The sequence below is a fragment of the Polypterus senegalus genome, chromosome 12 (genome assembly GCF_016835505.1).
Source record: "Polypterus senegalus isolate Bchr_013 chromosome 12, ASM1683550v1, whole genome shotgun sequence".
NCBI lineage: Eukaryota > Metazoa > Chordata > Cladistia > Polypteriformes > Polypteridae > Polypterus > Polypterus senegalus.
This window is the reverse complement of record NC_053165.1, coordinates 148,958,213-148,983,733: the sequence shown is the minus strand read 5'-3', so window position 1 is coordinate 148,983,733 and position 25,521 is coordinate 148,958,213. Positions and strand designations below refer to the sequence as shown.

Sequence of the window (25,521 nt, the reverse complement as noted above, 5' to 3'; positions counted from 1 at the left end):
AATCAAAGAATATAAATACTAGATATGAGATAATAACGTATATGCTAACCGAAATTGAAACAGAAATTGGCAAAAGACAGTTCTTTCACTGCAATGTTGTGTACGGCGGGCGGCGCAGTGGCGTAGTGGGTAGCGCTGCTGCCTTGCAGTTAGGAGACCACGGGTTCACTTCCCGGGCCCTTCCTGCGTGGAGTTTGCATGTTCTCCCCCGTGTCTGTGTGGGTTTCCTCCCACAGTCCAAGGACATGCGGGTTAGGTGCATTGCCATCCTAAATTGTGCTTGGTGTGTGTGTGTACACCCTGCGGTGGGCTGGCACCCTGCCCTGGGTTTGTTTCCTGCCTTGCACCCTGTGTTGGCTGGAATTGGCTCCAGCAGACCCCCGTGACCCTGTAGTTAGGATATAGCGGGTTGGATAATGGATGGATGGATGTTGTGTACTGACAACTAAAACAACTTGATGATGTAATACAGTGTATTATATCGGATGATATAAATCACAGTACCGGACAGATAATGTTTAGTAGTTTAGAAAATTAATTTTAATGTCAAACAGTAACCAGTATATTAAATTTATTTCATGAAACGGCCGGCCCATGGCCAGACCAGAGTCCGCGGCCCACTGGGCATTGCCCAAATACCCTAATAGCCATGTCAATCCCTGACCCTGAGGAAACACAGGGAGAACATGCAAACCCCACAAAGACAATGAGCAGCAGCAGCATTTAAACCACAGAAGGCCAAGTCTGCGAGATGGATATGTGACTCCAAAAATCAGAAGAATCTTACCAAACAAACATTATTAAGAAAACAATTAAAGCACCAAAACTGGGAATTAAACCTTTAAAGAGTGTCTGTCATCCTGCTGATGAAGATGATGAACATAACGTCAGAGACAGGAAGGCCATCCCTTCTGAACGTGCCTAACACATGGCCAAGATTAAAACAGGGAAAAAAAAAAATATTTAATGAAAGCAAAAAAGGAAGCCAAACCATATTGACACCAAGAATAAATTTTAACGAAATGCTGCAACATACTGACCTCGGATTTCTGTCAAACAGTAAAACTGATGATCAGAAGAGAAGGCAAATTTATTTTTTCATACACCTCACTTAGGCTAGCAGCGACCTTGTGTAACATTTAGGGCTGACATTTTTATTGATTAGACACACCAGCTAATGCAGTATTTGAACTGTATTGTCCTGTACAAGGTTTCTTTATTATTATTATTATTTAATTTTTTTACAAAAAAATCATATGAATATGTCACACAGCTCCACTTGCATTTCATTTTATTACTATATCAAATTACTCTTTTGAGGTTCAAGTTTCTAACACAAGAAAAATATATAGCTGCATACAAATCTTGGCTCGGTGCTTAGAATACTTATTTGGATAGACATTAATCATATCAGCAAGTAGACAGCGCTCCACAGTCCTCATGTCACTGTAGTCGTGAGCAATAAATACGCTGGTCCACAATGGTCCGCAGCCAAGGAGGGCACTAATGTGATTTTCTTCACAGATATTGACAAACAACAATAGAGCTTCCAATATCAGCCATTGAAATGCATTCTTTTGTGTATTTCTGCCATTAATTCTGTAAAACGGGCCGTCCGTAATGCTTTCACGACGTAGACGTTCAAAACTGAGATCTGTTACCGTTCCACTTATTAGTATTAGAAGAATAAAGCCACCGCCGCCCGACTTTGTTTCAATCATTAAAAAAAAATAAATTAGCAAAGGTAAATGTTAATGTTCTTTTATGGTTGTACAGCGAGTTTAAAAACCCTTATGGCAGTCATAAGCCACATCATTTTTATTGTCATAAATTCTGCTTTAGAGAGTAGCATTAGACTAGGAACCATTAAAGGGGACACCCCACCACCCGCCGTGTCCAATGCCACGGTGCTGAAGGCCGTCGGTCTTTTTCGCAATGCGTCACATTGAAGGGCTATGCGGTCACAGAACTGGAGAGTTTGGATCGCCATTAGATCAACAATAACCACAACCTTTAATGGAGACAACGTCCGTCCATGGCGTTCTTCAAGTGTAGAGTAGAAAGGGGTGCCAGGTAGTGTCGCACACTGGCGCAGGTGAGGCCGCATTAGAATAAAGATACAGAGTTCTGCCAGAAGGGTACAGGGCTGTAGGGGCATGAACTTATTAAAGGTGCCCCAGATGTGATTAATCGAGGGCAAAGAAATGGGCACAGGATGTTGTGGGATGCCCTTAGGGTGAAGGAGGGGTGAAGCTAAAGACTGGGAAAAAGAGGAACTGCCCAAGAGCTTTGGGGGGCACATTAGTGGACTTGGAAGTCGTCGGGCAGGTTTAAGCTCTGGGGTGTAAAGCTGTATAGACTTGGCAGACGAGAAGGGGCAAGAACTCATCTGGAGGGAGGTGAGACTAAGAGGAGAGTTCTGTGTGTGGCCCTCACTTTTACGTTCCAGCCAGGGTTTCAAAGACCTCTCACTGATATCTGTTTTGTTCATTTTTATTTTAGCGCTTAGTTGCTATGTATCTTTTTTATGTGCCAAGTGTTTTGTGGGTGGTCCCCCAAGCAATGGGACTGCACTCAGCCCTACAAAGGCTGAAGAAAACTCAGAGTCCCTTGCGGTTCATTGAAGGCACTGATTTTTCTGTGCTTTTGATCTCTGTGCTGTTTTTTTCCCACTATTCCTTGGATTGGTGTATTGGGACAATGTTTACTATGTTGGTTTAGGCAACTCCTTTAGAATCCTGTGCTCCTTGGAACTTATTTTTTCATAGAGTATTTTTGTTGGTAATAAGAAGATTGAACGTTTACCTTTTTTTGATTTGCCGGGGTTTATCAGTTTTCCCCCTCAGGTCAGCATTTTTGAAATATTTTGAGACTTTTGCATTTAGGAACTCCACTGACGCTGACTGTACTAATCTTTAATTTTTATAAATTTATGAAGTCTTTTCTAATTAGATTCCTGGCAATCTACATATGCAATCTGGGGTTTTCATATGCAACAATTTCAAATATTTGGTCAGAAATGGTGTATCTGGCTCATTTTAGAAGCATAAAATGTTTTGCTATAACACCATTTTGTGGGCACTGCTATTTTAGAGCATCTTGTATTTGCCGTTTCCTTGTCAAGGTTTGTTAGAATACACTGCAAGGCACTCGTTTGAGATTGTCCTCGTCACTTGAGGGATGCACAAGTCTGATAGATAGACGCTAGTTTTGCTGTGAAGATTATTAGTTTTGATTCTCGTTTTGATTTTGAGAGTTTAAATTTAAAGCTTATCTTGTGGTTAAGAGTTTAAATTTAAAGCTTATCTTGTGGTTAAGATAATCATCTTATTTTGACGCCATTTTGTTTCTTCTGGTTGCCACCATTTTGATTACCTTTTAAGATCAACAACCCTGTTGCTGTTACATCACACCTGTTGTCCAAGATTCTGGATTCTAAACGTTTGCTATTTTAGGAGAAAGAATTTTTGTACATAGGTTCTATTTTACACCTCGTAAAATGGCATTTAGTGGGCTTAGCCCATATCCCCCTCTGTCACTTACTGCCTCTGTGATGTTCTTGGGACATTCACACATATGTATTGGTTTTGTCCTCCTGTGCTGACTTTCTGGTGTCGAATCTCTTGTTCTCTCTCTTCGATGCTATCAGTTCATATTCCTCTATTATAGGGGTGTCCAGTTCCAGTTCTGGTGGGCCGCTGTGGCTGCAGGTTTTCATTCTAACCATCTTCTTAATTACTGACCAGTTTTTGCTGCTGATTAACCTGTTTAAGTTTAGTTTTAATTGATGGGACTCAGATCCCTTAGTTATTTCTCTTTCCTTAACGAGCGGCCAAACAATAATGAGACACAAAACAAGCCGCCACATGACCAGCTCACCTGAAAAGAAAGAAAGGTGGAGTTCTTGGTCATGTCGGTCTGTTCAGGTCTCCAAAACACCTTGATGGTGGTCTTAAAAAAAAAAAAAAACAGAAAATCAAAGGTCTGCTGTGGTAGTATGAGAGCAGCAACAAGTCCTGATATTAAATAACGGCTTTAATTAACAGCAAGAATCAGCTTCTCATTAAGAAACTGGTTGGAGTGAAATTGGCTGGAGTTTGACATTTCAGTTTAGCTCCTCATCTGTCGGCTCGTTTCACGTGACATTTCTGTTTGGCTGCAATTAAATGAAGAACTGAATCAACTCAGAGGACTGAATCCTTAAAAACAGGGCTATTAAAATGAAGGGAAAAGGAGGTAATTAGCAGTGAAAAACTGGTCACGTGTGGTCACGTAGGCACAATACATAGAAATAAAAGTCTGTGTGCTCATTAGCTACTCTCTCAGGTGGGTGTTAGCATATCGTAATCTCTTGGACCAATAGTGTGAGTTTTCTGCATTCGACTTATACAACCAACATTATAAAATACCGGAAATTATACGGTAAAATCAAGCCCCGACTTATACACAGGAGAACTTAAATGCGAGTATATGCGGTAATTTCTGTTGTGAGTCCCATGTCGAGGCATTTTACAAACACAGAGATCTTGCGCAGATGTTTATGTATCTTTTAAATCAGAGTGCGGGACAGCATTTTATGGCTCTCCTGAGGGCAGGACTGGTTCAACAATATTCAAAATGTGTGCAGTTCACCTTTCAAAATTGAACAGCGTGCCAAGGAGCTCCAATGTTGTGCAATTGACACACTAGGCAAAACAGACAAAAATACGGAGGGAGGATTTGACTGAAAACCTTTACAACGTTATATCCTCTACTTTTAAAAAAGTAGACAAATAATAAAAGCAATTGTACAATTGTTCACTGGTGGGTTTTATAGTTGGAGCACAGGCCGGTTAAATAACATTGAGAGGATTATATAGGGGGTCCGAGGTATCGAGAGGACTGGCAGCTCTGCCGGGTTGCTCATCACTGAGCTCCTACTCTAAAGGGAATGGACGCTTGACTATTTACATGTCTACTAAACTAAAGGTGGTATACAATAAATATATTCTGCCACTACTTCTAAACCTCACGTATGATCAATACATCTGTCTGGCTTTGCTCAGACTGGGCACAGGTGGATATGTGGTGCAGGGCCATTCTTAGCATTTTGGGGGCCCTACGCGGTTCAGAAATGTGCAGGCCCCGGATATGCATGCCCCAGATTTCAGTCCGGGAGGGCGTTGCCCCCTGTGGAGCTCAGGAAGGTGTTCTAATAAAATGTCCAGAATAGGTCTTAGTGACCAGTAACCGATCCACGCTGTGCAATGGTTTATCCAGACAGAGCGATTGCTATTTATACATTCCCAGTCCCATGGCCATTCCCCCGATTCCCTGCCTGCTGCCCTCTGCTCCTACCATTCCCCTCCGAATTCAACTCAGAACGATAAAATTTAGGGTGAGGAGGGTATCGTGACACACAACGTGAGGGACTGGCACAGACGGCTGCAGTGCCAGGGGCATGACAGGGGCCCCAGGCCCACAGGCCAACAAAAAAAAAAAAATTGCAAGTCGGGGCCCTGATGCGGATGCGTAGTTTGCGTATGCCTAAGAACGTCCCTGTGTGGTGGTCATGTTTTTTCTGATGAAGCAACAGTTTAAACATTCATTTTTCATTTTAAAAATGACAAACGCAATGTGTATATCACGAGGTCGCTGGAAAGGCGTGTGTGGCGCACCTGCTATCTCTACAAAGGACGAAGTTCCAAGTCTTTTGAGTCCTGGTGCCCCCTGTTTGTGAGACATGGATGCTATCGAGTGACCTGAGATGAACACTGGACTCCATCAGTGCTGTGTCTCTTCGGTGAATCCTTTTGTACCGCTGGTTTGATTTTGTGTTGCTCACAGAGTCCCAAATGAGGCACATGACCTGCATTGTGAGGGAGCGTGAGTTACGGCACTACATTACCCGAGGATGATCCTGCTTATAGGACCCTCCTTGCTGAGGACCCAAGCGTCTGGACCAGGCCAAGGGGACACGCACCTGGCTGCGGCAGATTTATGGTCATTTCCGGATGGTGGGACTGGACCGCGTGTATGCCTGAAGGGGTTTCCAACCAGGATCCCGAGCTGTTTCGTCATGTAGTGGGTGCAGCTGTACCAGTGCCTGCTCCCCAACCTAACTTGACCTGACCTGAATGTGTATAATGGGGTGTATTTATGTAAGAGAGCACAAAGCAAATAACAATTAGTATGGAGGAGTGGTGGCTCTGAGGCTAGGGATCTGCACTGGCAATCGGAAGGTTGCCGGTTCGAATCTCGTAAATGCCAATAGGGACTCTGCTCTGTTGGGACCTTGAGCAAGACCCTTAACCTGCAATCGCTGAGCGCTTTGAGTAGTGAGAAAAGCAATATATAAATGCAAAGAATTATTATTATTATTATTATTAAAACAATAAAGATAAACTCAGATTGAGAAGACTTCAGCAGTTCATCTTCACTCCCTAACCAGATGACTTCATTTGCTGTTTTATGGCCCACATTGTCCACAACCATTCCATACTCCTTCAAAATTAAGCGCAGTTCATATAACACAAAGTCCACCATAATTTTTCTTCAAAGTCAAAAAAAAAAAATGAAATCCTAGGTAGCTAACCATGTAGAGCACTAATCAAATAAGTGCTCGGCAAATGAATTTACTCCCAATATTAGCAATCATCAATTATAAAGAAACAGATAGCACGCTCGAGGAGGAAAGAATTTATGGTATAATTTGAAGATGGAGAAGCTGTAAATTTTCCACTTGTTAATTATTAAATATAAGAAACTAATGTTTTTATTTATAGCACTGAAAAGGAATGTTCAGTTTAATGCGATGTCAGCGGCGCATCTGCACGCCTTGAGACTCGAATGCTTGCCTCCAAAGCTATGGAAATAATTCCTACATTTTCTTTTATGACAGCAGCCACCATTCCCCTCACTTTGCACATATACGGCGTCCATTACTGCGTTTTTCAGGCTGTGGTCCAGCCACACCTGACAGGTTTTCTCCCCTGCTCGAAAGGCTTCTGTAAGGTGATGTTTAAGGATGTCTCTTCCTTGGCATTCATTTTATTGCATTTGTTGAGTGTAAAGTGATTGCGTGTTTAGTCGGGTACAGGGATGGCAAACCTTTTGGGCTCGGCCTGTCAAAAAATTCTGAAAATGCCTAACTTGACTCTGCTGGCGTGTCGCCCCGCTAAACAAAAGAGAAACAATCCATCCATCCATTATCCAACCTGCTATATCCTAACTACAGGGTCACGGGAGCCTGCTGGAGCCAAGCCAGGCAGCACAGGGCATAAGACAGGAACAAACTCCGGGCAGGGCACACACACCCACACACCAAGCACACACTCGGGACAATTTAGGATCGTCAATGCACCTAACCTGCATGTCTTTGGACTGTGGGAGGAAGCCCACGCAGACACAGGGAGGACATGCAAACTCCACGCAGGGAGGACCCGAGAATTGAACCCAAGTCTCCTTACTGCGGGGCATCAGCGCTACCCACTGCGCCACCGTGCCACCCAAGAGAAACAATTCTTTACATATTCATTTATTTAAAAAAATATGGCCCAATCACATGTGGTGTTTTGTATTATAAAAAGTAAAAGAAAAGTCAATGACTTACAGTAGAGAAAATTATATGCACGCTGATAATTAGGCTTAAAATGGTGCCCTAAAAAAATTGCTCAAATTTTAATAGTCATTTTGAATTGAACAGAAAAAAAAAATTATGGAACGCATTGCATTTGATTTAACGTCAATTAATTATTTTTTTTGTTGTTGCTGAGTTTTAATAGATAAGTCTGAAATTGATGGGAGGTAATTTGTGCACTCCAAGCCCAAGCAAGCAGCACTAACTTCATTCATCGCTCGATTTCTTTTGTTCATTTTAATGTTGTTTAGTACTAAGAATAATATAACGTGGAAAATAAACCTGTTTCAGGAGGGATTAAGAGGGACAGTTGAGAGAAATGTAAAACATCACATGCTTAGAAATGCAGACTACTTGCACTTTGCAGAAGTGTAACCACAGAGAGAAAGCAATGGCAGCACTTGACTTGGTGGACTCTCATTGAGACAGAACACCAAAGTAGTCTTTGACGTTAATAACTTCCTTACCCCTGCAGCAGTGTTGTTTGCACAAGCTCTGAACCGCACAATGAACAAAAATTATGGGATAGCCCTTATTTTGTACATATCCTATATATATGTTGTAAGATATGGCCGGCCATGTACCCCGGCCAATACCTCCAGGCCGCCAGATGGAACCCTCCTTGCAGCGTAGAGGTGCCCCAAATGCCAGCAGGGAATTACGGACAGTGGTCTTTAAGTGCACAGCCCTACTGGATACCATGGGGGCCGCCAGGAGTCGCTGCAGGGAGGCCCAGGGACTATTTTCCCTACACTCCGGAAGTACGTCCCACTCACATGGACAGAAGAAATGACGTGCTTCCGGGATGAAGAAAAAGAGAAGTTTTTACCTGACCCGGAAGTGATGGAAAGTCACATGGACTGAGGGACAAACACTTCCGGGTCAAGGAGTATAAAGGACTCTGGGAGATCCCAGACAGACGAGCTGAGTTGGGAGGCAGGGTGGCTAAGCGTCTGGGAGGTTGGAGGATTTGTTATTTGTGATTGTTTATTGTTATTGGAGTATTTGGGAGTGGAGGGTGCTTTGTGCACATTATTATTGTAATAAATATCATTATTGGACTTTTACCTGGTGTCTGATGTGTAGTCTGAGGGTACAAGGGTGCGAGCGAGCACTTAATCTGTCACAATGTGAAAATATCACGAACGTAGTACATAAGGGATACGTACGAGATAAGGGTTATCTCATAATTTTTGTTCATTGAGAGCTGCAATGTCATATCATCGGAAGCACTCCTGGGGATTGGATAAAAGGAGCTACCCACCTCACATCAATGAGCCAGAGTCGGGTGGAAGGTGGACGATGATTGCATGGAGGAGTGGAGGAGGCAGTGACCAGTAACAGAGAGAGAAGGAAGAAAAGAGTGGTGCTGTATTGTGCTTGTGCATACTTGTACTTGTAGCTATGGTGGGAAATGCTTGGGAAAGACTTTCCCACAATAAAAGACTCTTTGCCTTTTATACTTGTGTCGGAGCCTACTTGTGTTGGATGGTTTGGGAGCTCGAGCGCCCCCGGTGCCCACACTGAGTTTTCCTTTATCCAAGTCAGCTTCAGTCCATATTACTTCCAATAATCGATTTTCTACTGTATTAGTATTTCGCCTGAAATTAATTCTGTTTTTTTTTTCTTTATTTGATCAATAAACCATCAATTCAACAGGATTAATCATCAAGAGAATCATATTGCAGCAAGAGATATTGCCAGAATTCTGGAATAGGAGCAAATGTGCTTTATACTCAGCAGATGTTGCAGCCGTTTGATTCCATTCTGCCGCCCTGATAACTCTGCAGAGGTGGCTTCATTTGTGCATTTTCAATTTAGACCAAAATCAAGGTTCTAGCCCGAGTCTTTGGAGAATAATCTCGGGATAGATGGACACCACCCTTAGCATTTTAGGCATGTAGATGATTAGCAGTCCCCTGCAGCTTCGCCCCGCAGCACTCAAAGAGAACAGTGAGGAGAGAAACACCCAGCTCCCCACTCCTGACGCCACGCTTCCTCCTCCACTCAGCCTGCAGCCCCTGTCTCGGATTAGCGTGAATGTATCGTTCAAGTAAGCAAACGCCCCGAGGCTGGCGCATGTTTGATGAGGACCCCGACTCCCTCACCTCGGCCAGCTGCGTGTCTCTCGGTTTCGCGCAAATAAATCGGCACAGCAAGCAAACTACTATACATAGTGCAATGAGAGAAGTCACTAAATCAACCGGAATGTTCAAGCAAATTATAGAAAAAAAAACCCAATCTAAATCTGTTAAGTAAATCTCTTGTGAAAAGCGGACAGACAGACAGACAGACAGATGTTGATTTTTATATACCATATTTACGCATGTACCACGCGCACATATTTTCCTGAAAATTAGTATTAGAAAATCAGGTGCGCGTCATACATGATTAAATGTAATTCTGTAATATTTACTTCTTCTGCTTGGGCTCACTCACTTGCTCACGCTCTCGCTCTCGCTAAATGCTTCCTATACAATCACAACGTGCATTGTACATGGGGCAAAACGATTTTTGCGATTTTCTTTGTAAAAATTAGGGTCCGCATCTAACAAGAGGGCGCCTGCTACATGAGTAAATACGGTATATAGATGATGTACTAGTTTGTTTCCTGCCTTGCACCAAGTGCTGCTGGGATATCCTCGGTCCTTTCATGTCTTGATGGAATCAGCAGGTTTGTAAAATGAATGAAGGAATTGTGGGGACATCGGCTCTGAATGAATGAGTGTGGAAGTGTGATGTGCCTTCTGATGCCCTGGCATTCCACCCCGTTAGTGTTTCCTGCCTCGCACCCGATTCTGCTGAGATTGACTCCATCTCCTTGCCCCCCCCTGCAGTGGACCATGTTGATTTAAAAAATAAACTGGAGGAACGGCTACGACATTTGCGACTGGCATTTAGGGCACAATCAGAGGCTCTGCAGTGCATTGTGTTTGGAGAGAAGGCCTTGGAGTGTGTCTGAGGCTCGATAGCGCGGACTTAAGTCTTTAGTGGACCTGCACATTACAAGGCCAAGCGACGCTTTACTCTTTGTGTAAAAAGGATTATGGGGATGGATTTGCATATCATTTTAGCAGCTCAATAAAGAGTTCACCCACACCTACCCTGATGGCAAAGCACTTAATTCCCCAGTGTCAGCCGCTGTCAGTTATCAGCATCCTGTACTCCACACTAAATCACAGGACAAAGAAGGAAAAGGAAGAGGAAAAAAAAAATTCCAAAAGATCGACTCGCACGTCTTAGCAAATTGAAGAATGCACTTACCCGTCTCAGCCTCCCAGACATATACTGAGCCATCTTCACATTCAACCACAAGGAAGTCTTCAACAGGGCGCCATTTAATTGTCTTCACAGGAAAGAGATGCTTCCTGGCATGCATGATGCACGTCTGTTCTGGGAGATTTAACAGGGCTATCGACTGATCACTGGCTAAGCAGCAAATGCTCTTATGTACTTTGGGCTACAAAAAAAAAAAATCAAACAACAATAGTCACATTTCTTCTTCTCGACCTGTACCTGTTAACGCTGTTTCTTTAACAAGTAGACGTGCGGCTCTAATGTGGAAAGTGCGGGGCACTATAAGTGAGAATCAACTGGAAAACATTCAAACAGGAGGCTTACCTTTAACAGTAGATGATCTTATATGTCCAAAGGAAAAATCTATAGACAATAAGACCAGCTGGCAACTGTGGAAATTGGAGCCAAATTTCAAATAATTCTTTCATGGTTGGGGAAATAAAGAACTCTGACTTAGAACTATTTTGTAATTTTTTTTTTTTTTTAATTTGCTTTCATTTTAACATCACATCATCCTGTCTGCCAAAAGACACACATACACTTACAGTAAATATACACTTCATTATATGCACACATTTATGTATTTTTATATAAATACTAGCCACAGAACTGTTGAAGGCAGGTAAAAGAATAATGTCAAAATATTGAAATATTTGCTATCTCTTGTTCTATGGGCACCTTCAGTACCATCACTGGTGCTCCGTCTTTCAAGAACGTTTTCAGACTCTGTCCTTCTTTTCGATGCGCCTTTCTCACCTCCTGTCCAGTATTTTAATTGTCGTCTTTGAAAGTGATGCTTTCAGCTTACTTTGTACGTCTTCACTTCTCCTTGTGCGTCTCACGCTCACACTTCCTCTTTTGATCGCACTAACGAAGCTGAACTGACCCATAAGATTGCTCGGAGGGACTGAACTCATAGACCTTAACGTTTTATTATCTGGTATGTTTATTATATAGAGAATATCGTGTATAGACCAAGGTCCATATTAGCTTTGGGCTGGTGTTCTGTCCAAAGGCTGAGAAACAAGGAATTGAATTACAATAATAGACCAAAGATGAATCAAAATCATGGGGCCACAAACTGTTCTGATTCAGCTCTTTCCAAACTACTTATTTAAGTGAATGATGTGGCGAAGTGTAAAATAAGTGATATGTAGCATATATGTTGATAAATATTTTGTATTTATTTATGATATTAAAGAGTCAGAAAGCTGGAAAAAAACCAGTTTACTATCCCCATAGGGCATACCTACATAGCTGGTATGAAGCTGGTCTGCAGAACTGAACTGTGCCTGTTCACAAGTGGGCACCAGGGGTCCAGTCATGTAGGATCAGATGAAGCAAGATAGGTAGGTAGGTAGGTAGATAGATAGATAGATAGATAGATAGATAGAAGTGAGAGGCACTAAAAATAGATAGATAGAAGTGAAAGGCACTATATAACAGATAGATAGAAGTGAAAGGCGCGATAGATAGATAGATAGATAGATAGATAGATAGATAGATAGATAGATAGAAGTGAAAGGCACTATATAACAGATAGATAGATGTGAAAGGTGCTATAGATAGATAGATAGACAGAAGTGAAAGGCACTATATAACAGATAGATAGAAGTGAAAGGCGCGATAGATAGATAGATAGATAGATAGATAGATAGATAGATAGATAGATAGATAGATAGATAGATAGATAGATAGATAGATAGATAGATAGATAGACAGAAGTGAAAGGCACTATATAACAGATAGATAGAAGTGAAAGGCGCGATAGATAGATAGATAGATAGATAGATAGATAGATAGATAGATAGATAGATAGATAGATAGATAGATCATTTACTATTTGGACTAAACCTTCCCATCAAGTTGAACCCAATATCAATATGTCCCACAGCTCTTCTCTTTACTCACTTACACTGCATTCTGCAGGAGGCACACTCAGGGTCAGCAAAGGCCCAGCCTGCAGGGTGAATCGGTGCAGGACTGTACTGGTGAGCACATCCCACTGGATTACACATGAATCCTGTCCTCCTGATATCAGCCAGCTTGATTCAAAACTGTCAGAGTAACTATGCGGGTACAGAAGGCAAGTGACACTTCCAGCATGGCCCTGAAATGTCTTTTGAGGGAGTCTGTCTGAAGGATAAAAGAGCAAATGTGATTCAGTGATTACTGATACTTGTGACAAACAGTATTAGCAATTATTTTTCCAGGTACTATCTTAACATTACAAAAAACACTATTAGATCTATCTATCTTTACTTTAATAATAATTGTTCAATATATTATTAACTACCTGTCCCCCACGGCTCATATTTGTGAAACAGGACAAAGTTTAAAAATCAACTAAAAAAAATGTAATAATTTGTATTGAGAAGAATTTATATTGATAGGTTTCGTATCTGAGGGCCTCTTAATATACAATATTTTTGGTTTTGCTATCTGGGGTGAGAATGTAGCAGTGATCTCTTTGCCAACCATTTAAAAAGTTGGCACGGTGTCTCTGGCCAAGCGGAAGGTCGGTACGCTCCAATGTCAAATGTTGCCACTGTATCTGATCGTGTTCAGCTCTGACAGGAGAGCATTCCCCGCTTGGGGAGAAGAGCACATGGCTGTGATATCTCTGCCAATGAGCAGATACCCTCTAAAACACACGTAGCTCTGATTTCTGTCTCTCAAAAACGTCAAATGTTACTCCTTAACAATCTGTAGATGATAATGTCTGCTGAAGTAACAGGTATTGCTAGCTAAACGGAGGCTCCAACATGTGATGAGAGGTAGAGCGACTCGAATGGAGGCTGGCACAGGAGTGAGGATGGCCCCACCCACCTCCCTGCTCTTGAGGCCCCGCCCGCCTCCCCTCGGCCTGCAGCCTCTCTCTCTCTTAGATTCGTGCAAGTAAATCGGTACTGCAGCCAAACTATGATATTTGGCGTGATGAGAGAAGTCGCAAAATCATCCGGAATGTTCAAGCAAATTAAAGAAAAAAACCCGATCTAAATCTGTTAAGTAGTTCTCTCGTGAAAATCAGACAGACAGACAGTGGATTTTATATATAGAGAGATATGATTTGTTGTTGATGGTTCTTTAATGTACATAACATAAAAATATAATTATTGTCTTGCAGTTTATTCCTCAAATATCCATCCCTATATCTGAGAATACTAGAATGTCGAGGTGAGACCACTCCCAATATTTTTTTTTCCGGTTCTTTCCAGGTTACCCATTGAGACCCTTGATCCCCCTCTACAGGCTTAATGAGGTAACTGCATCATTAATGTTATATAATAGTTCTGACTTTTGTCCTTCAGTTCTGCGACTCGTTTCCGTTTGGCTCGTGTAAAGCTAAACCCAATGCTTAAATACGTCAGACAGACCCCACGTGAGTTACCTTTCTGCTGGTCTTCAAGCAGGGTGACTCTAGCAGCTTGTAACACATGTGTTCTCATTATTTTTCCATCTTCGAATCCGCACACCAGCAGATGGTGATTGGGAAGATAAAGGCTGGCGGTGATGGCGGGCGTCTTCTTTCCTTCTGCTGGGATACTAACGTGACCACAGATGCTTGCAACTTGAAACTTTTTAAATGAAACATCGAGACTACAAGATGAAGCAATGCTCGTCTCTGTAAAGTGCAAAACATGATAAATTAGTGAAGCTCTTTCGTTCAGGAGGCCATCATAATCGAAGGAAAATGGGAGAAGGCCTCCCAGAGACAAGTGTTCTTCCTTTACAATGGGCGGAGCTCCCACTTGTGCACCCACAGGGCATTATGGGAGTTGTAGTCCCAATGGACGGCCCTGTCAGGATGCCTGGGAGGAGCTTTCCTTTCGAAGAATGGTAGGCCATTGAGCATGACACAAATGTAATTTCAAAGCAGATCATCGTCTACTTATAAACATTCAACTCTAGCTGTGAATTTTGTCTAGAAATCCAGACTAATGTGTGCTTGACTGTGCTTAGCCTCAAACGGAGAAGACCTAATCAAGGTCTTCAAAATCTGGATATCGATAAAGTAAATGGTAAATCACGTACTTGAGGACATCTGTAGAAGTTAACAGGGAGTGTGTTTATGTAAAGAGTTATAGGATTCCGGAATTAACTACCGAGACATGGAGTTGAAGCAGAAACCTTGACAAGCCTTTTAGAAGTCTTGGGATGAGATATTAGGACAACTTAGCTATATGCGAAAGAAGCGAGCTTGATTTCATTTGTTTAAATGTCTGAAGTTCTTATGTTCTTACTTAAGGTTGAAGTGAATTTAATTGAGCCCACGTCCGCTCTGTCTTGATGTTAATGAGTCCAATCGCAGTCCCACCTTCAGATATTCTCACGTGTGTTGTCACGTATCACATAGAGGGGCTCAAATCTGAATTACCAGGGAGCTTTCTCATTGAGTATTTTTACATTATTAGATAGATAGATAGATAGATAGATAGATAGATAGATAGATAGATAGATAGATAGATAGATAGATAGATAGATAGATAGATAGATAGATAGATCAAAGTTTATTTGTACCCTGATGGAAATTTGGCAGTGGGCTGGCACCCTGCCCAGGGTTTATTCCTGCCTTGTGCCCTGTGTTGGCTGGGACTGGCTCCAGCAGACCCCCAAGACCCTGTGTTAGGATATAGCGGGTTGGAAAATGACTGACTGACTGGAAATTTGGCATTTTACAGAAGCTCTTTAAATAAATTAATAAATGTATAAATAGATAAATACATACATACACACACACTACGGACTGAACACACTCCAGAATTACAAAAAAAGCAAGCAAATTAAAAATAAATTACAGTCACAATGAGACATTGTGCAGGCGCATTGCTGTTGGTATAAAGGAGCCTCTGTAGTGTTTAAAATAATTGTGTCATACTTTTGTAGGGTAACCGAGGGAGTCTGTGCTGAGGACTAAACCCCTACCCATGGTGGGGGTTACTTAATTGTCACAGTGTGTGACTTGCGCCACCTCCAGGGTGGAATTCTCCTTTGCTTTTATAATGTCAACATCTGGGTTTGTGATCTGTGGGTTAAGAAAGTGGGTGCATGGATAGATGGATAGATGGATGGATGGATGGGAGTAATCCAGATTAAGCTATAAATGGGGATCAAGGAAAATGAGACTCCCTGATGGTTAAGTGGTGACTACATCATTACACTAAGTAATACTGTATTATGTTATTTTTAAAGAAAAAAAAGCATTGACACCCTTTTTCCATTGTGCACAATACTGCTGAAACACTTCATCTTATTCACAAGATGTTCACATACTGTGCATCAACACGGTAACCACACATTGATATTTGCTCTATGAGAATCAAAAAACACAAGTACTCGTTTTGTCGATATTATCCTATTTATAATTGTCTGTTTAGGGATGCCGTCACTTGCTCTACGTAGTAAGATCTCTATAACCACTAACAGTTACACTAGAATTACACATTCATTGCGGTCCTTCATGTAAGGTTAAAATCCAATTCAACAGCCAGCCATGTTATATCCTCTTTTTGAACATTTTCCTCTTATTATGCTCCCTCTGTTTTGTAGACAATACAACGGACTCATGTGTCCCATCCAGATTTGGCTTCTATTTAGCACCAGTGATGCCGTCAACATCAGTTCTGTCTTCCTATGGCCCTGAATAGGATTATGTTCTGATTTTTAGATTACATTTTTCCCCAAAACCCTGGATTCAGTACCCTGTCTGCCTGAAGGCTGCATGTGTTCCTTGTGTTCTGTGGTGGTTTATCTGGACACAATGGCTTCATAACATACTCTACCTATAAAATGTGTGACTTAGGCTGAGTGGAGACTTGAGACTGATGAGGGAGGCTGGGCATGAAGGCGAGTGTGCTCTGTGATGGACTGGTGTGCCACCCTGGGTGAAAGGCATTATATAATAGACTAGCAAAATACCCACGCTTCGCAGCGGAGAAGTAGTGTGTTAAAGAAGTTATGAAAAAGAAAAGGAACCATTTTAAAAATAACGTAACATGATTGTCAATGTAATTGTTTTGTCACTGTTATGAGTGTTGCTGTCATCAAGGATGTGATTATCATTATTACTTTCAATCAGGTTCGTATTTGGAGGATGTGTTGTGTTCAAGTTATATTCCGTGTTTGTCAACCGTTGTAAAGATAACAGGTTTCATTCATCGAAGTGTTCACTACCCAAATCGCTGAATCTAAGATGTTTAACAGGCATTCCCGGTATTAACTTGTGGATCTGCCTGCGAGTATTTAGCGACAGTGTGTCTATTAACTGGGGTACGGTTGGAACGGTAAAGGAAATGGGTACCTGAACAGTAAACTAAGTACCTAATACCTACACAATATCTATAGTCGTAATAAACGAACAATAAAACAGCGGAGAAGTCATGGATTAAATAAAAAGGCTGCAGTTATCAGCAAGGAGACATGAATACCGTGGCGAAGCAAGGAAGGGAATGAAGAGACCGGAGCGATGGACGGCCTTATATGGGCAGGCAGCCAATTACATGGAAGGCATGGGGATGGGGAACGCAACGGCGCCTCACACGGCGACCGAGCTGCAAGCTATGGACGTATATATTTACGCAAGTAGGATTCAGTTATGACCGTTACGCATAGAATTTCACTTGTGCACCCACAGGGCATTATGGGAGTTGTAGTCCCAATGGACGGCCCTGTCAGGATGCCTGGGAGGAGCTTTCCTTTCGAAGAATGGTAGGCCATTGAGCATGACACAAATGTAATTTCAAAGCAGATCATCGTCTACTTATAAACATTCAACTCTAGCTGTGAATTTTGTCTAGAAATCCAGACTAATGTGTGCTTGACTGTGCTTAGCCTCAAACGGAGAAGACCTAATCAAGGTCTTCAAAATCTGGATATCGATAAAGTAAATGGTAAATCACGTACTTGAGGACATCTGTAGAAGTTAACAGGGAGTGTGTTTATGTAAAGAGTTATAGGATTCCGGAATTAACTACCGAGACATGGAGTTGAAGCAGAAACCTTGACAAGCCTTTTAGAAGTCTTGGGATGAGATATTAGGACAACTTAGCTATATGCGAAAGAAGCGAGCTTGATTTAATTTGTTTAAATGTCTGAAGTTCTTATGTTCTTACTTAAGGTTGAAGTGAATTTAATTGAGCCCACGTCCGCTCTGTCTTGATGTTAATGAGTCCAATCGCAGTCCCACCTTCAGATATTCTCACGTGTGTTGTCACGTATCACATAGAGGGGCTCAAATCTGAATTACCAGGGAGCTTTCTCATTGAGTATTTTTACATTATTAGATAGATAGATAGATAGATAGATAGATAGATAGATAGATAGATAGATAGATATAGATAGATGTGAAAGGCATTATATAGTAAGTAGATGGAGATGTAATTCTCCAATAGGTTTCTTGTCAGACTTCCATCCCAGACTCCTCTCCCTTCTCTCTGTGTCTTTAGCACAGTTTGCCTTTACCCCTGTGTAGTTCATGTACAATGCATACCTTCTGGAGAGCCATCCGGCTTTGACACAGGCACATCAGGGATATGCCACAGGGTGATTGTTCCGGATTCATCACCAAAGAATAAAATCTTATAGAAGGGTTCCTTTCTTTCACTTAGAAAGCCCATTACACCTTGATGGACCTAAAATGAATGAATAAAGTTATTCACAAAATGAAGGACAAAATGGTGTATTGAGACAATGCGGCAAGTAGCAGGAACTTGTAGCAGTTACTCCTATATTATTTGTTATCTTGTTTGCAGCCGAAAAGGAGCTGAGACAAGTTCCAGTTGTTAATGTTCATTAAATTCTAAAGAAATTATTAAAACCAAAAACTGATTACAGCTAAATATTAGGAGAAAGGAGTTAGTTATCTGTTTCTGTAGTTTAAGGCAGAATTTTAATTTTTTATTACATTTTTAAAACTTAACTTATTGATGGCAACTTGCTAAATATTTATATAAATATATGGAGAGAGAGATTGACAGAGATATGAATATAGATACAGAACATAAATGAATTAATAAATCTAGCAGATACGTCTGGGACATCGAGATGTATAGCTTGATAGATTAAAGTTACTATAAAATAGATATGAAAAGTGCCATGTAATCAATAGATAAATATGAAAGGCACAATATAACAGATATGAAAAATTCTATGTAATAGGTATGTATGAAAGCCATCATATAATAGATACAAAAAGTGCTATGTAATATACTGATATGAAGCGTACTATATAAGAGATATGTAATGGATAGCTAGGCATTAAAGGCACTATATAATGGAAATAAAAAGCATCATGTAATGAATAGATAGATACAAAAGGCATTATATAAAAGATTATTTAACAAACAGATACTTATGAAATCGGGCGGCTCGGTGGCGCAGTGGATAGCGCTGCTGCCTCGCAGTTAGGAGACCCGGGTTCACTTCCTGGGTCCTCCCTGCGTGGAGTTTGCATGTTCTCCCCGTGTCTGCGTGGGTTTCTTCCGGGCGCTCCGGTTTCCTCCCACAATCCAAAGACATGCAGGTTAGGTGGATTGGCGATTCTAAATTGGCCCGTGGGTGTGTTTGTGTGTGTCCTGCGGTGGGTTGGCACCCTGCCCAGGATTGGTTCCTGCCTTGTGCCCTGTGTTGGCTGGGATTGGCTCCAGCAGACCCCCGTGACCCTGTATTCGGATTTGGCGGGTTAGAAAATGGTTATGGTTACTTATGAAATCACTATGTAATAGAAATGACAAGCACCAGGTAATAAATAGATATGAAAGGCGCTATATAATAAGTATGCCATGTAATAGCTAGCTAGAGTTGCTGGTGTGTGTCTTTGAGCGGATTGGCACTCTGTCCCTGGTGGGTGCCTACCTACCTGCCTCATTGCAGGCCCTGGTCGCCTGTGGGCTTAAAAAGACCTAAAAGGAGTCGAGACAATTATAAAGGCTTGTTATTATTTTCTTCTCATTTTACGCTGTAGCTGCCTTGTAATGGAGTCGAGCGCCTTCTCTTACAGACTGCAGCTTTGCCTCCATTGTTTCTAAGGTGTACAACGCTGAGACTCTCTTTGTAAAACAGAATCCCCGGAGATGTGCAGGTGTGGAGTGCTGTTTACTGCCCTGAGCCTAATGCCGCTGGGGTCGGCTTCAGCCCCCGAGCCTGGGCAGCATTATGTGGAGTGTCATTCATGCAGTGATTGGGTGTCACAGGGCTTGAATGGTCGCTGGGTCTTTTTTGTGCAGGTTCTCCTGGTTATTTTTTTTTTCTCTAGGATTTTTTCTCAAATCAGGGTATTGGGGTGACTGGTGACTCTAAACTGGCAGGTGTCGGTGAGTGCAAGTGCATCCAAAAATGCACCCGGGGACAAACGAACATCCTGGTATTCTGTGCTACTGCTTGATCATGGTCTGGATCCACAAAGTAAAGAAAACAAGAAAGAAGTGTGCTGATTGTGTAAATATAGAAAGTATGGTCAAGTGCGGGGGCATTTTACCTTATTGTTGGATGTAAAGCACAGCATATCAGGTGAAAACATCTCGTTAGCAGAAGTTCTTTGTAGAGAGCTGGAAACACCTCTGTGAAGACCCCTGAGGAGACAGAACAGTGATTGTTTCGACTTTAAACTGACTCTAATAAAGTTGTGCCTTTGAATGAACGCCTCTAAACATTTCAGCATTGATGCAAATCCCTGGCTGGCATGTAAAAGGATTTTGTCCGAGGAGAGCGGCTTTGAGGGGGCTTTGAATCTGCATGCTAATGACATGGATTGGGTAGGATGCAGTTTCAAATGGCAGCTTATTTAAAAGTAACAGTCCCAGCTGCCAAGTTCTGCATGGGTGATCTTATTTCTTCATCTCCTGCTGTTCAACACAAAAGCTCGCTGCTCCCGAGCTCAAGGCAAATCTTTCAGCACCAAAGTGGTTTTGTTCGCCCTTTTGATCGTATGTGACATGGTGTGATTTCCTTTAATAAACCTCGCAAAGTTCATCTTGTACCTGCGTTTCAGAAGGCTTTACCCCATCTGAGCCCACCTGTCAGACAGCTGGTAGATGTAGCTGTGTCCATCCTCCGTCCACACGATGAGTCTGTTAGCAGGAAGCGGCTCCCCACCGGCAAAGCGACGGCCAGGTTCACTCGGCACATCACAGACCAAGGAGAAATCGCAATAATCAAACACCTAAAAGAAAGAAAGGCCGGGCTGAAGAATGAAGAACACGTCTGCGGTGTGTCGAGGGGACACCTCGAGGGTGGATTCTGTTTGGGCACACTTGTTAAATTCATATAAAAGAGCTGACATTTGTGCATTAACTGTGACTTCTATATTAGACAACCTGCACTGGATTATTCTCAGATTATTAAAGATAAAATGTTAAAAATTAATTTAACTCAATCATAATATATACATATTACAGGAGAAGATAGATAGATAAAGTAGAAGTGAAAGGCACTATATAATAGATAGATAGATAGATAGACAGATAGATAGATAGATAGACATGAAAGGCACTATATAATAATAATAGATAGATAGATATGAAAGGCACTATATAACAGATAGATAGATAGATAGATAGATAGATAGATAGATAGATAGATAGATAGATAGATAGATAGAAAGGTGCTATATGATAGATAGATAGATAGATAGATAGATAGATAGATAGATAGATATTAGATAGATAGATAGATAGAGATAGTATGAAAGGTGCTATATGATAGATAGATAGATAGATAGATAGAAGTGAAAGGTGCTATATCATAAATATATAGATAGATAGATAGATAGATAGATAGATATGAAAGGCTCTATAAGATAGATAGATAGATATGAAAGGCACTATATAACAGATAGATAGATAGATAGATAGATAGATAGATAGATAGATATGAAAGGCACTATATAATAGATAGATAGATAGATAGATAGATAGATAGATAGATAGATAGATAGATAGATAGTGGGATTTGAACAACTGCCACAATGCCTACCAGTTATGTTATTTTGGAAATTTTAGGTGAACAGGATGGACGAGCGCATCCAGAATATACCCAGAATATCTTTATTGTCATTGTAACAAATACAAAGAAGTTAGGTGCGGTCCCTGTGGTGTCAAAATATAAATACTGTAAATGTCTCTCTATTATAAAAAAAAAATCCTGAAGAGAAACACTAGGGCGTTGAGACGTGATCTTCATGATAAGATAACAGAAGACATTTAAAAGAAAAAACGAGATGATAGAGATTGGCCACAGAGCGTCTCGCATGGACCTTAAACATGAGACTTTGTGCCAAGAGATTGACCAGGGCCATCTCGCGATGACGTGGAACATGAGATTCTTGCAAGACACAGCGTACTTACAATCAATATCAAATAAGCTCAGAGGCAGCAAAACACTCAGTTGTGTAAAGGAGGCTTTGAGCACATGCAGATCCAGGGCTCTCGCCGCATATAAAGCGTATAAGGACAGTACGTTATAAATGAAAGGTCGACGACTAAGTGAAGAAGAAAGCAGCGCGGAGAAAAGAGACTCAAAAGTGTTGGAGAGAAAAAAGTGCAAAAAAGAAAAAGAATAATCGAGGTGCAAATTCAGAAAATAAGGAAAGTAATTATCAGCCCGGAACAAGTGGAGTTGAAAAAGAAAAGCAGGTCCAATCGGGCTCAGAATTAAAAGACAAAGTAGAACTTCATAAACACGTTCACAAACGTTGGCGCTATACGCATGCAGAGCAGGCTAGAGATTTTGAAAGCAGTGGAATTCAAAAGGCTCAAAAAAAAAAAAAACAGTGGCGCGATACACATGTGGAGAAAAGATAAAGAATATGAAAGTAGGAAAATTAGAAAGTATAAAAAGAAAGAAAGTAAAGATCGCAGTAGCGCAAACAAACAGAAATTTTTACTTGAAAAAGGGAAAATAATCACCACGGACCAGGTGTCATTGAAAAAAAAAAAAGCAGGACAAAGCGAGTTCAGAAATGAAAGACAAAGAGTAGAAAACAAAGTAAAACGTCATAAAGAGGTTAAAAAACAAGGGCGCCAAACAGATGCAGAGCAGGTTAGAGAAAATGAAAACTGGAATTCAAAGACTCAAAGAAAAAAAAAATCTTAAAAGTGTGTGTGTACGGAAAACCAAACATGGGGATTGGTGAGCAAAGCGAGCAGGGGGCGAAGACCCCTAGTAATTAAAAAAGGATAAGAAGAAATAAGGTAGAATACAAACATTCAACATGAAGACTTTAACTGCACAAGATGTCATCTATTTCACTGCTGCATTGGAGGTGGTTAGGTGGCAATTCAGTGCCCTAATTGCAACAGGGTAGAAACTGCTATTCACTCTACTGTATTAGTCTTTGTTTTGATGCTCCTCTATCTTTTGCCTGATGTCATGAGCGGGGTGCGAGGAGTCGCCAGCTCAGCTGTGTTCACACCCCAGGACAGGTCTTCCATGATGTCTGACACCCTGTCCACACAGTCCCCTCCGATGTAGATGTGGTTTGATGTCCGTTTTCTTTTTCCTGAAGTCCACACCGAGCTCCTTGGTCTTACTTGTGTTCAGGAGAAGGTTGTTCTCAGTGCACCACGCTGTCAGCCGCTCCACTTCATCCCTGTAGGCGGATTCATCCTCCCCAGAGATGAGACCCACCACAGTGGTGTTGTCTGCAGATTTGACGATGGTGTTGCTGTGCTGGACAGGGATGGAGTCATGTGTGTGCAGCATGAAGAGCAAGGGGCTCAGCACACAACCCTGTGGAGAGCCGGTGCTGATGCTGATGGCCGAGGAGATGTGAGGGCCCACCCTAACCCTTTGTGTGCGGTCTGTCAGGAAGTCTGTAATTCATATACAGGTAGAATACGGGAGTCCCAGGGCTAGCAGCTTGCACACCAATCTGTGAGGGAAGATGGTATTAAAAGCAGAGCTAAAATCCATAAAGAGGAGACGTGCGTAGCTCCCCTGGTGCTCCAGATGGGACAGGGTAGCATGGAGAGCAGCAGCAACATCCAGCATTGAGCTGGATGGCCCGTTCTTGTCAAATTGTTCTAACATTCTAAAAAAGTAATAAGCGCTGATGTCTCCTGTGAATAGTGTTAACATTTTGAAATAAATTAGTGGCCTAATCTTCTTATAGGGCATCATCAAGGGGCTGTCACACATGCAGGTCAGAGGATCCTCTCACAGGATCGATCGAGGTATGTGATAACCCACCGGGGCCAGAGAGGGCGCTGTGGCTGACATTTTCTTCTCTTTCTCTCCCTGCAGCACTTAGCCCCACCCAGTGAGGGCACTTAGCCACGCCCCTTCTCGTTTGTGCACTATAAGAAGGAGGCGTCCTTTCCCACTAAGAGGGACCTGCCAGATGGAACTCCAAGGAAAGACCCCTTTATTTTGGACGTCCTTGAGCTTATTGCTTTATTATTGTGGTTATTTACTTTACCAAACTTGACCAGGATGGGACGGCCCGGTTGGTGTGCCACCTTTACCCCTTTGGTTCAACCTGTCATTCCTGCGCCCGACCTCGAGGCAGAGAAATTTTGCAGCCAGATTTTAAAAAGGAATCAGGTAGAATTTCAAAGCTGCTCGTACTTTTAATAAATAAGCAAATGTTGAACTAAAAAAGAAAAAGGAGTAATCTCACGTGGATGGCTATTGATTAAGTAAATGGCACTTTTTATTTTTTTTTCCCCAAGGCTCATATTTTAATGCACAGCTTAACAGAAAAGATGCATTGGACATGATTTAAAGATTTGTATTTAGTGTTTTTGCATTACATTTCGACAAAGTGTTCTTGCTTACTTTAGAAGTTAATATATGGCTTTAATTTTGCCAGCACCACTTCTAATTCTCTCACGTGTGAAATGGATGTTGGTTATTAGTGTTTGCAATTGTCTAATCAGAAATATGAACGGCTCAGGATATATGCTGCTGATGTAGACCGTTTTATCACAGATAATATCTTCAAGTAATGCATCATCTCACATTTTATACGAGACACAATTAGTGCTTTTTTCTGTAATTGTTTCCTGCAGAGATTCCACTACATTATATTCCTTAAATTATTCATGTTTAATAGCTGCCACCTATAATTCTTTTTAAAAAGTGTCAGATTATTCCTACAACGCGCGGTACATTTAGACAATAAAAGACGGTCCCGTAAGTTTATTCCGTCTCTGTTTGCTTTCAAGGAAACCATTTCCCATGCACAGTTCAAGCAGACATGCAAATTGAAAGCCATTGTTCAAACCTGTTACTCATTACTGGGCACCAAATGAGCTGCGCGCGATTGATTTTTTAAAAATTTTCATCAGGAGTGGAAAAGCTGCCAAGATATTTGGCGCCAGCGCTCAAACTTATATTCCAGGTCTGTGAGACTTTGTGCAACTTAAAAAAATAAAAAAAAAAAAAAGATGAGGAAGAAGAAGTTAATTGCTTTCCACCTTCTAATTTCTGCAGGACATTAGCCTGATTTATGCTTAAGATCAGATTGTAGATGTCAGAACGCTCGATAGCTCAGCTTTATATTTTACTCCCATATTAGAATTTTGGTATTAACGTTCACGCTGAGGCAATCCATTTGTTTAACATTGATGGGTTCAGCTTTTAATACATGAAATTAACATTGGAACCCT

At 41.5% G+C, this 25,521-nt stretch overlaps 1 protein-coding gene across 3 annotated transcripts in view; it reads right to left on the bottom strand.

Moving 5' to 3' along the window:
- LOC120539927 (WD repeat-containing protein 72-like) overlaps positions 1 to 25,521 on the bottom strand; it is a 169,266-nt gene that overhangs the window by 99,232 nt on the left and 44,513 nt on the right. For all 3 annotated transcript variants that reach the window (XM_039770282.1, XM_039770283.1, XM_039770284.1), the window contains exons 8-13: positions 20,929 to 21,074; positions 20,391 to 20,484; positions 18,405 to 18,546; positions 14,307 to 14,540; positions 12,831 to 13,051; positions 10,883 to 11,078 (exon numbers count right to left, since the gene is read on the bottom strand). In XM_039770282.1, coding sequence (XP_039626216.1) covers positions 10,883 to 11,078; positions 12,831 to 13,051; positions 14,307 to 14,540; positions 18,405 to 18,546; positions 20,391 to 20,484; positions 20,929 to 21,074 — 1,033 coding nt within the window. The remainder of the gene's footprint in view (positions 1 to 10,882; positions 11,079 to 12,830; positions 13,052 to 14,306; positions 14,541 to 18,404; positions 18,547 to 20,390; positions 20,485 to 20,928; positions 21,075 to 25,521) is intronic.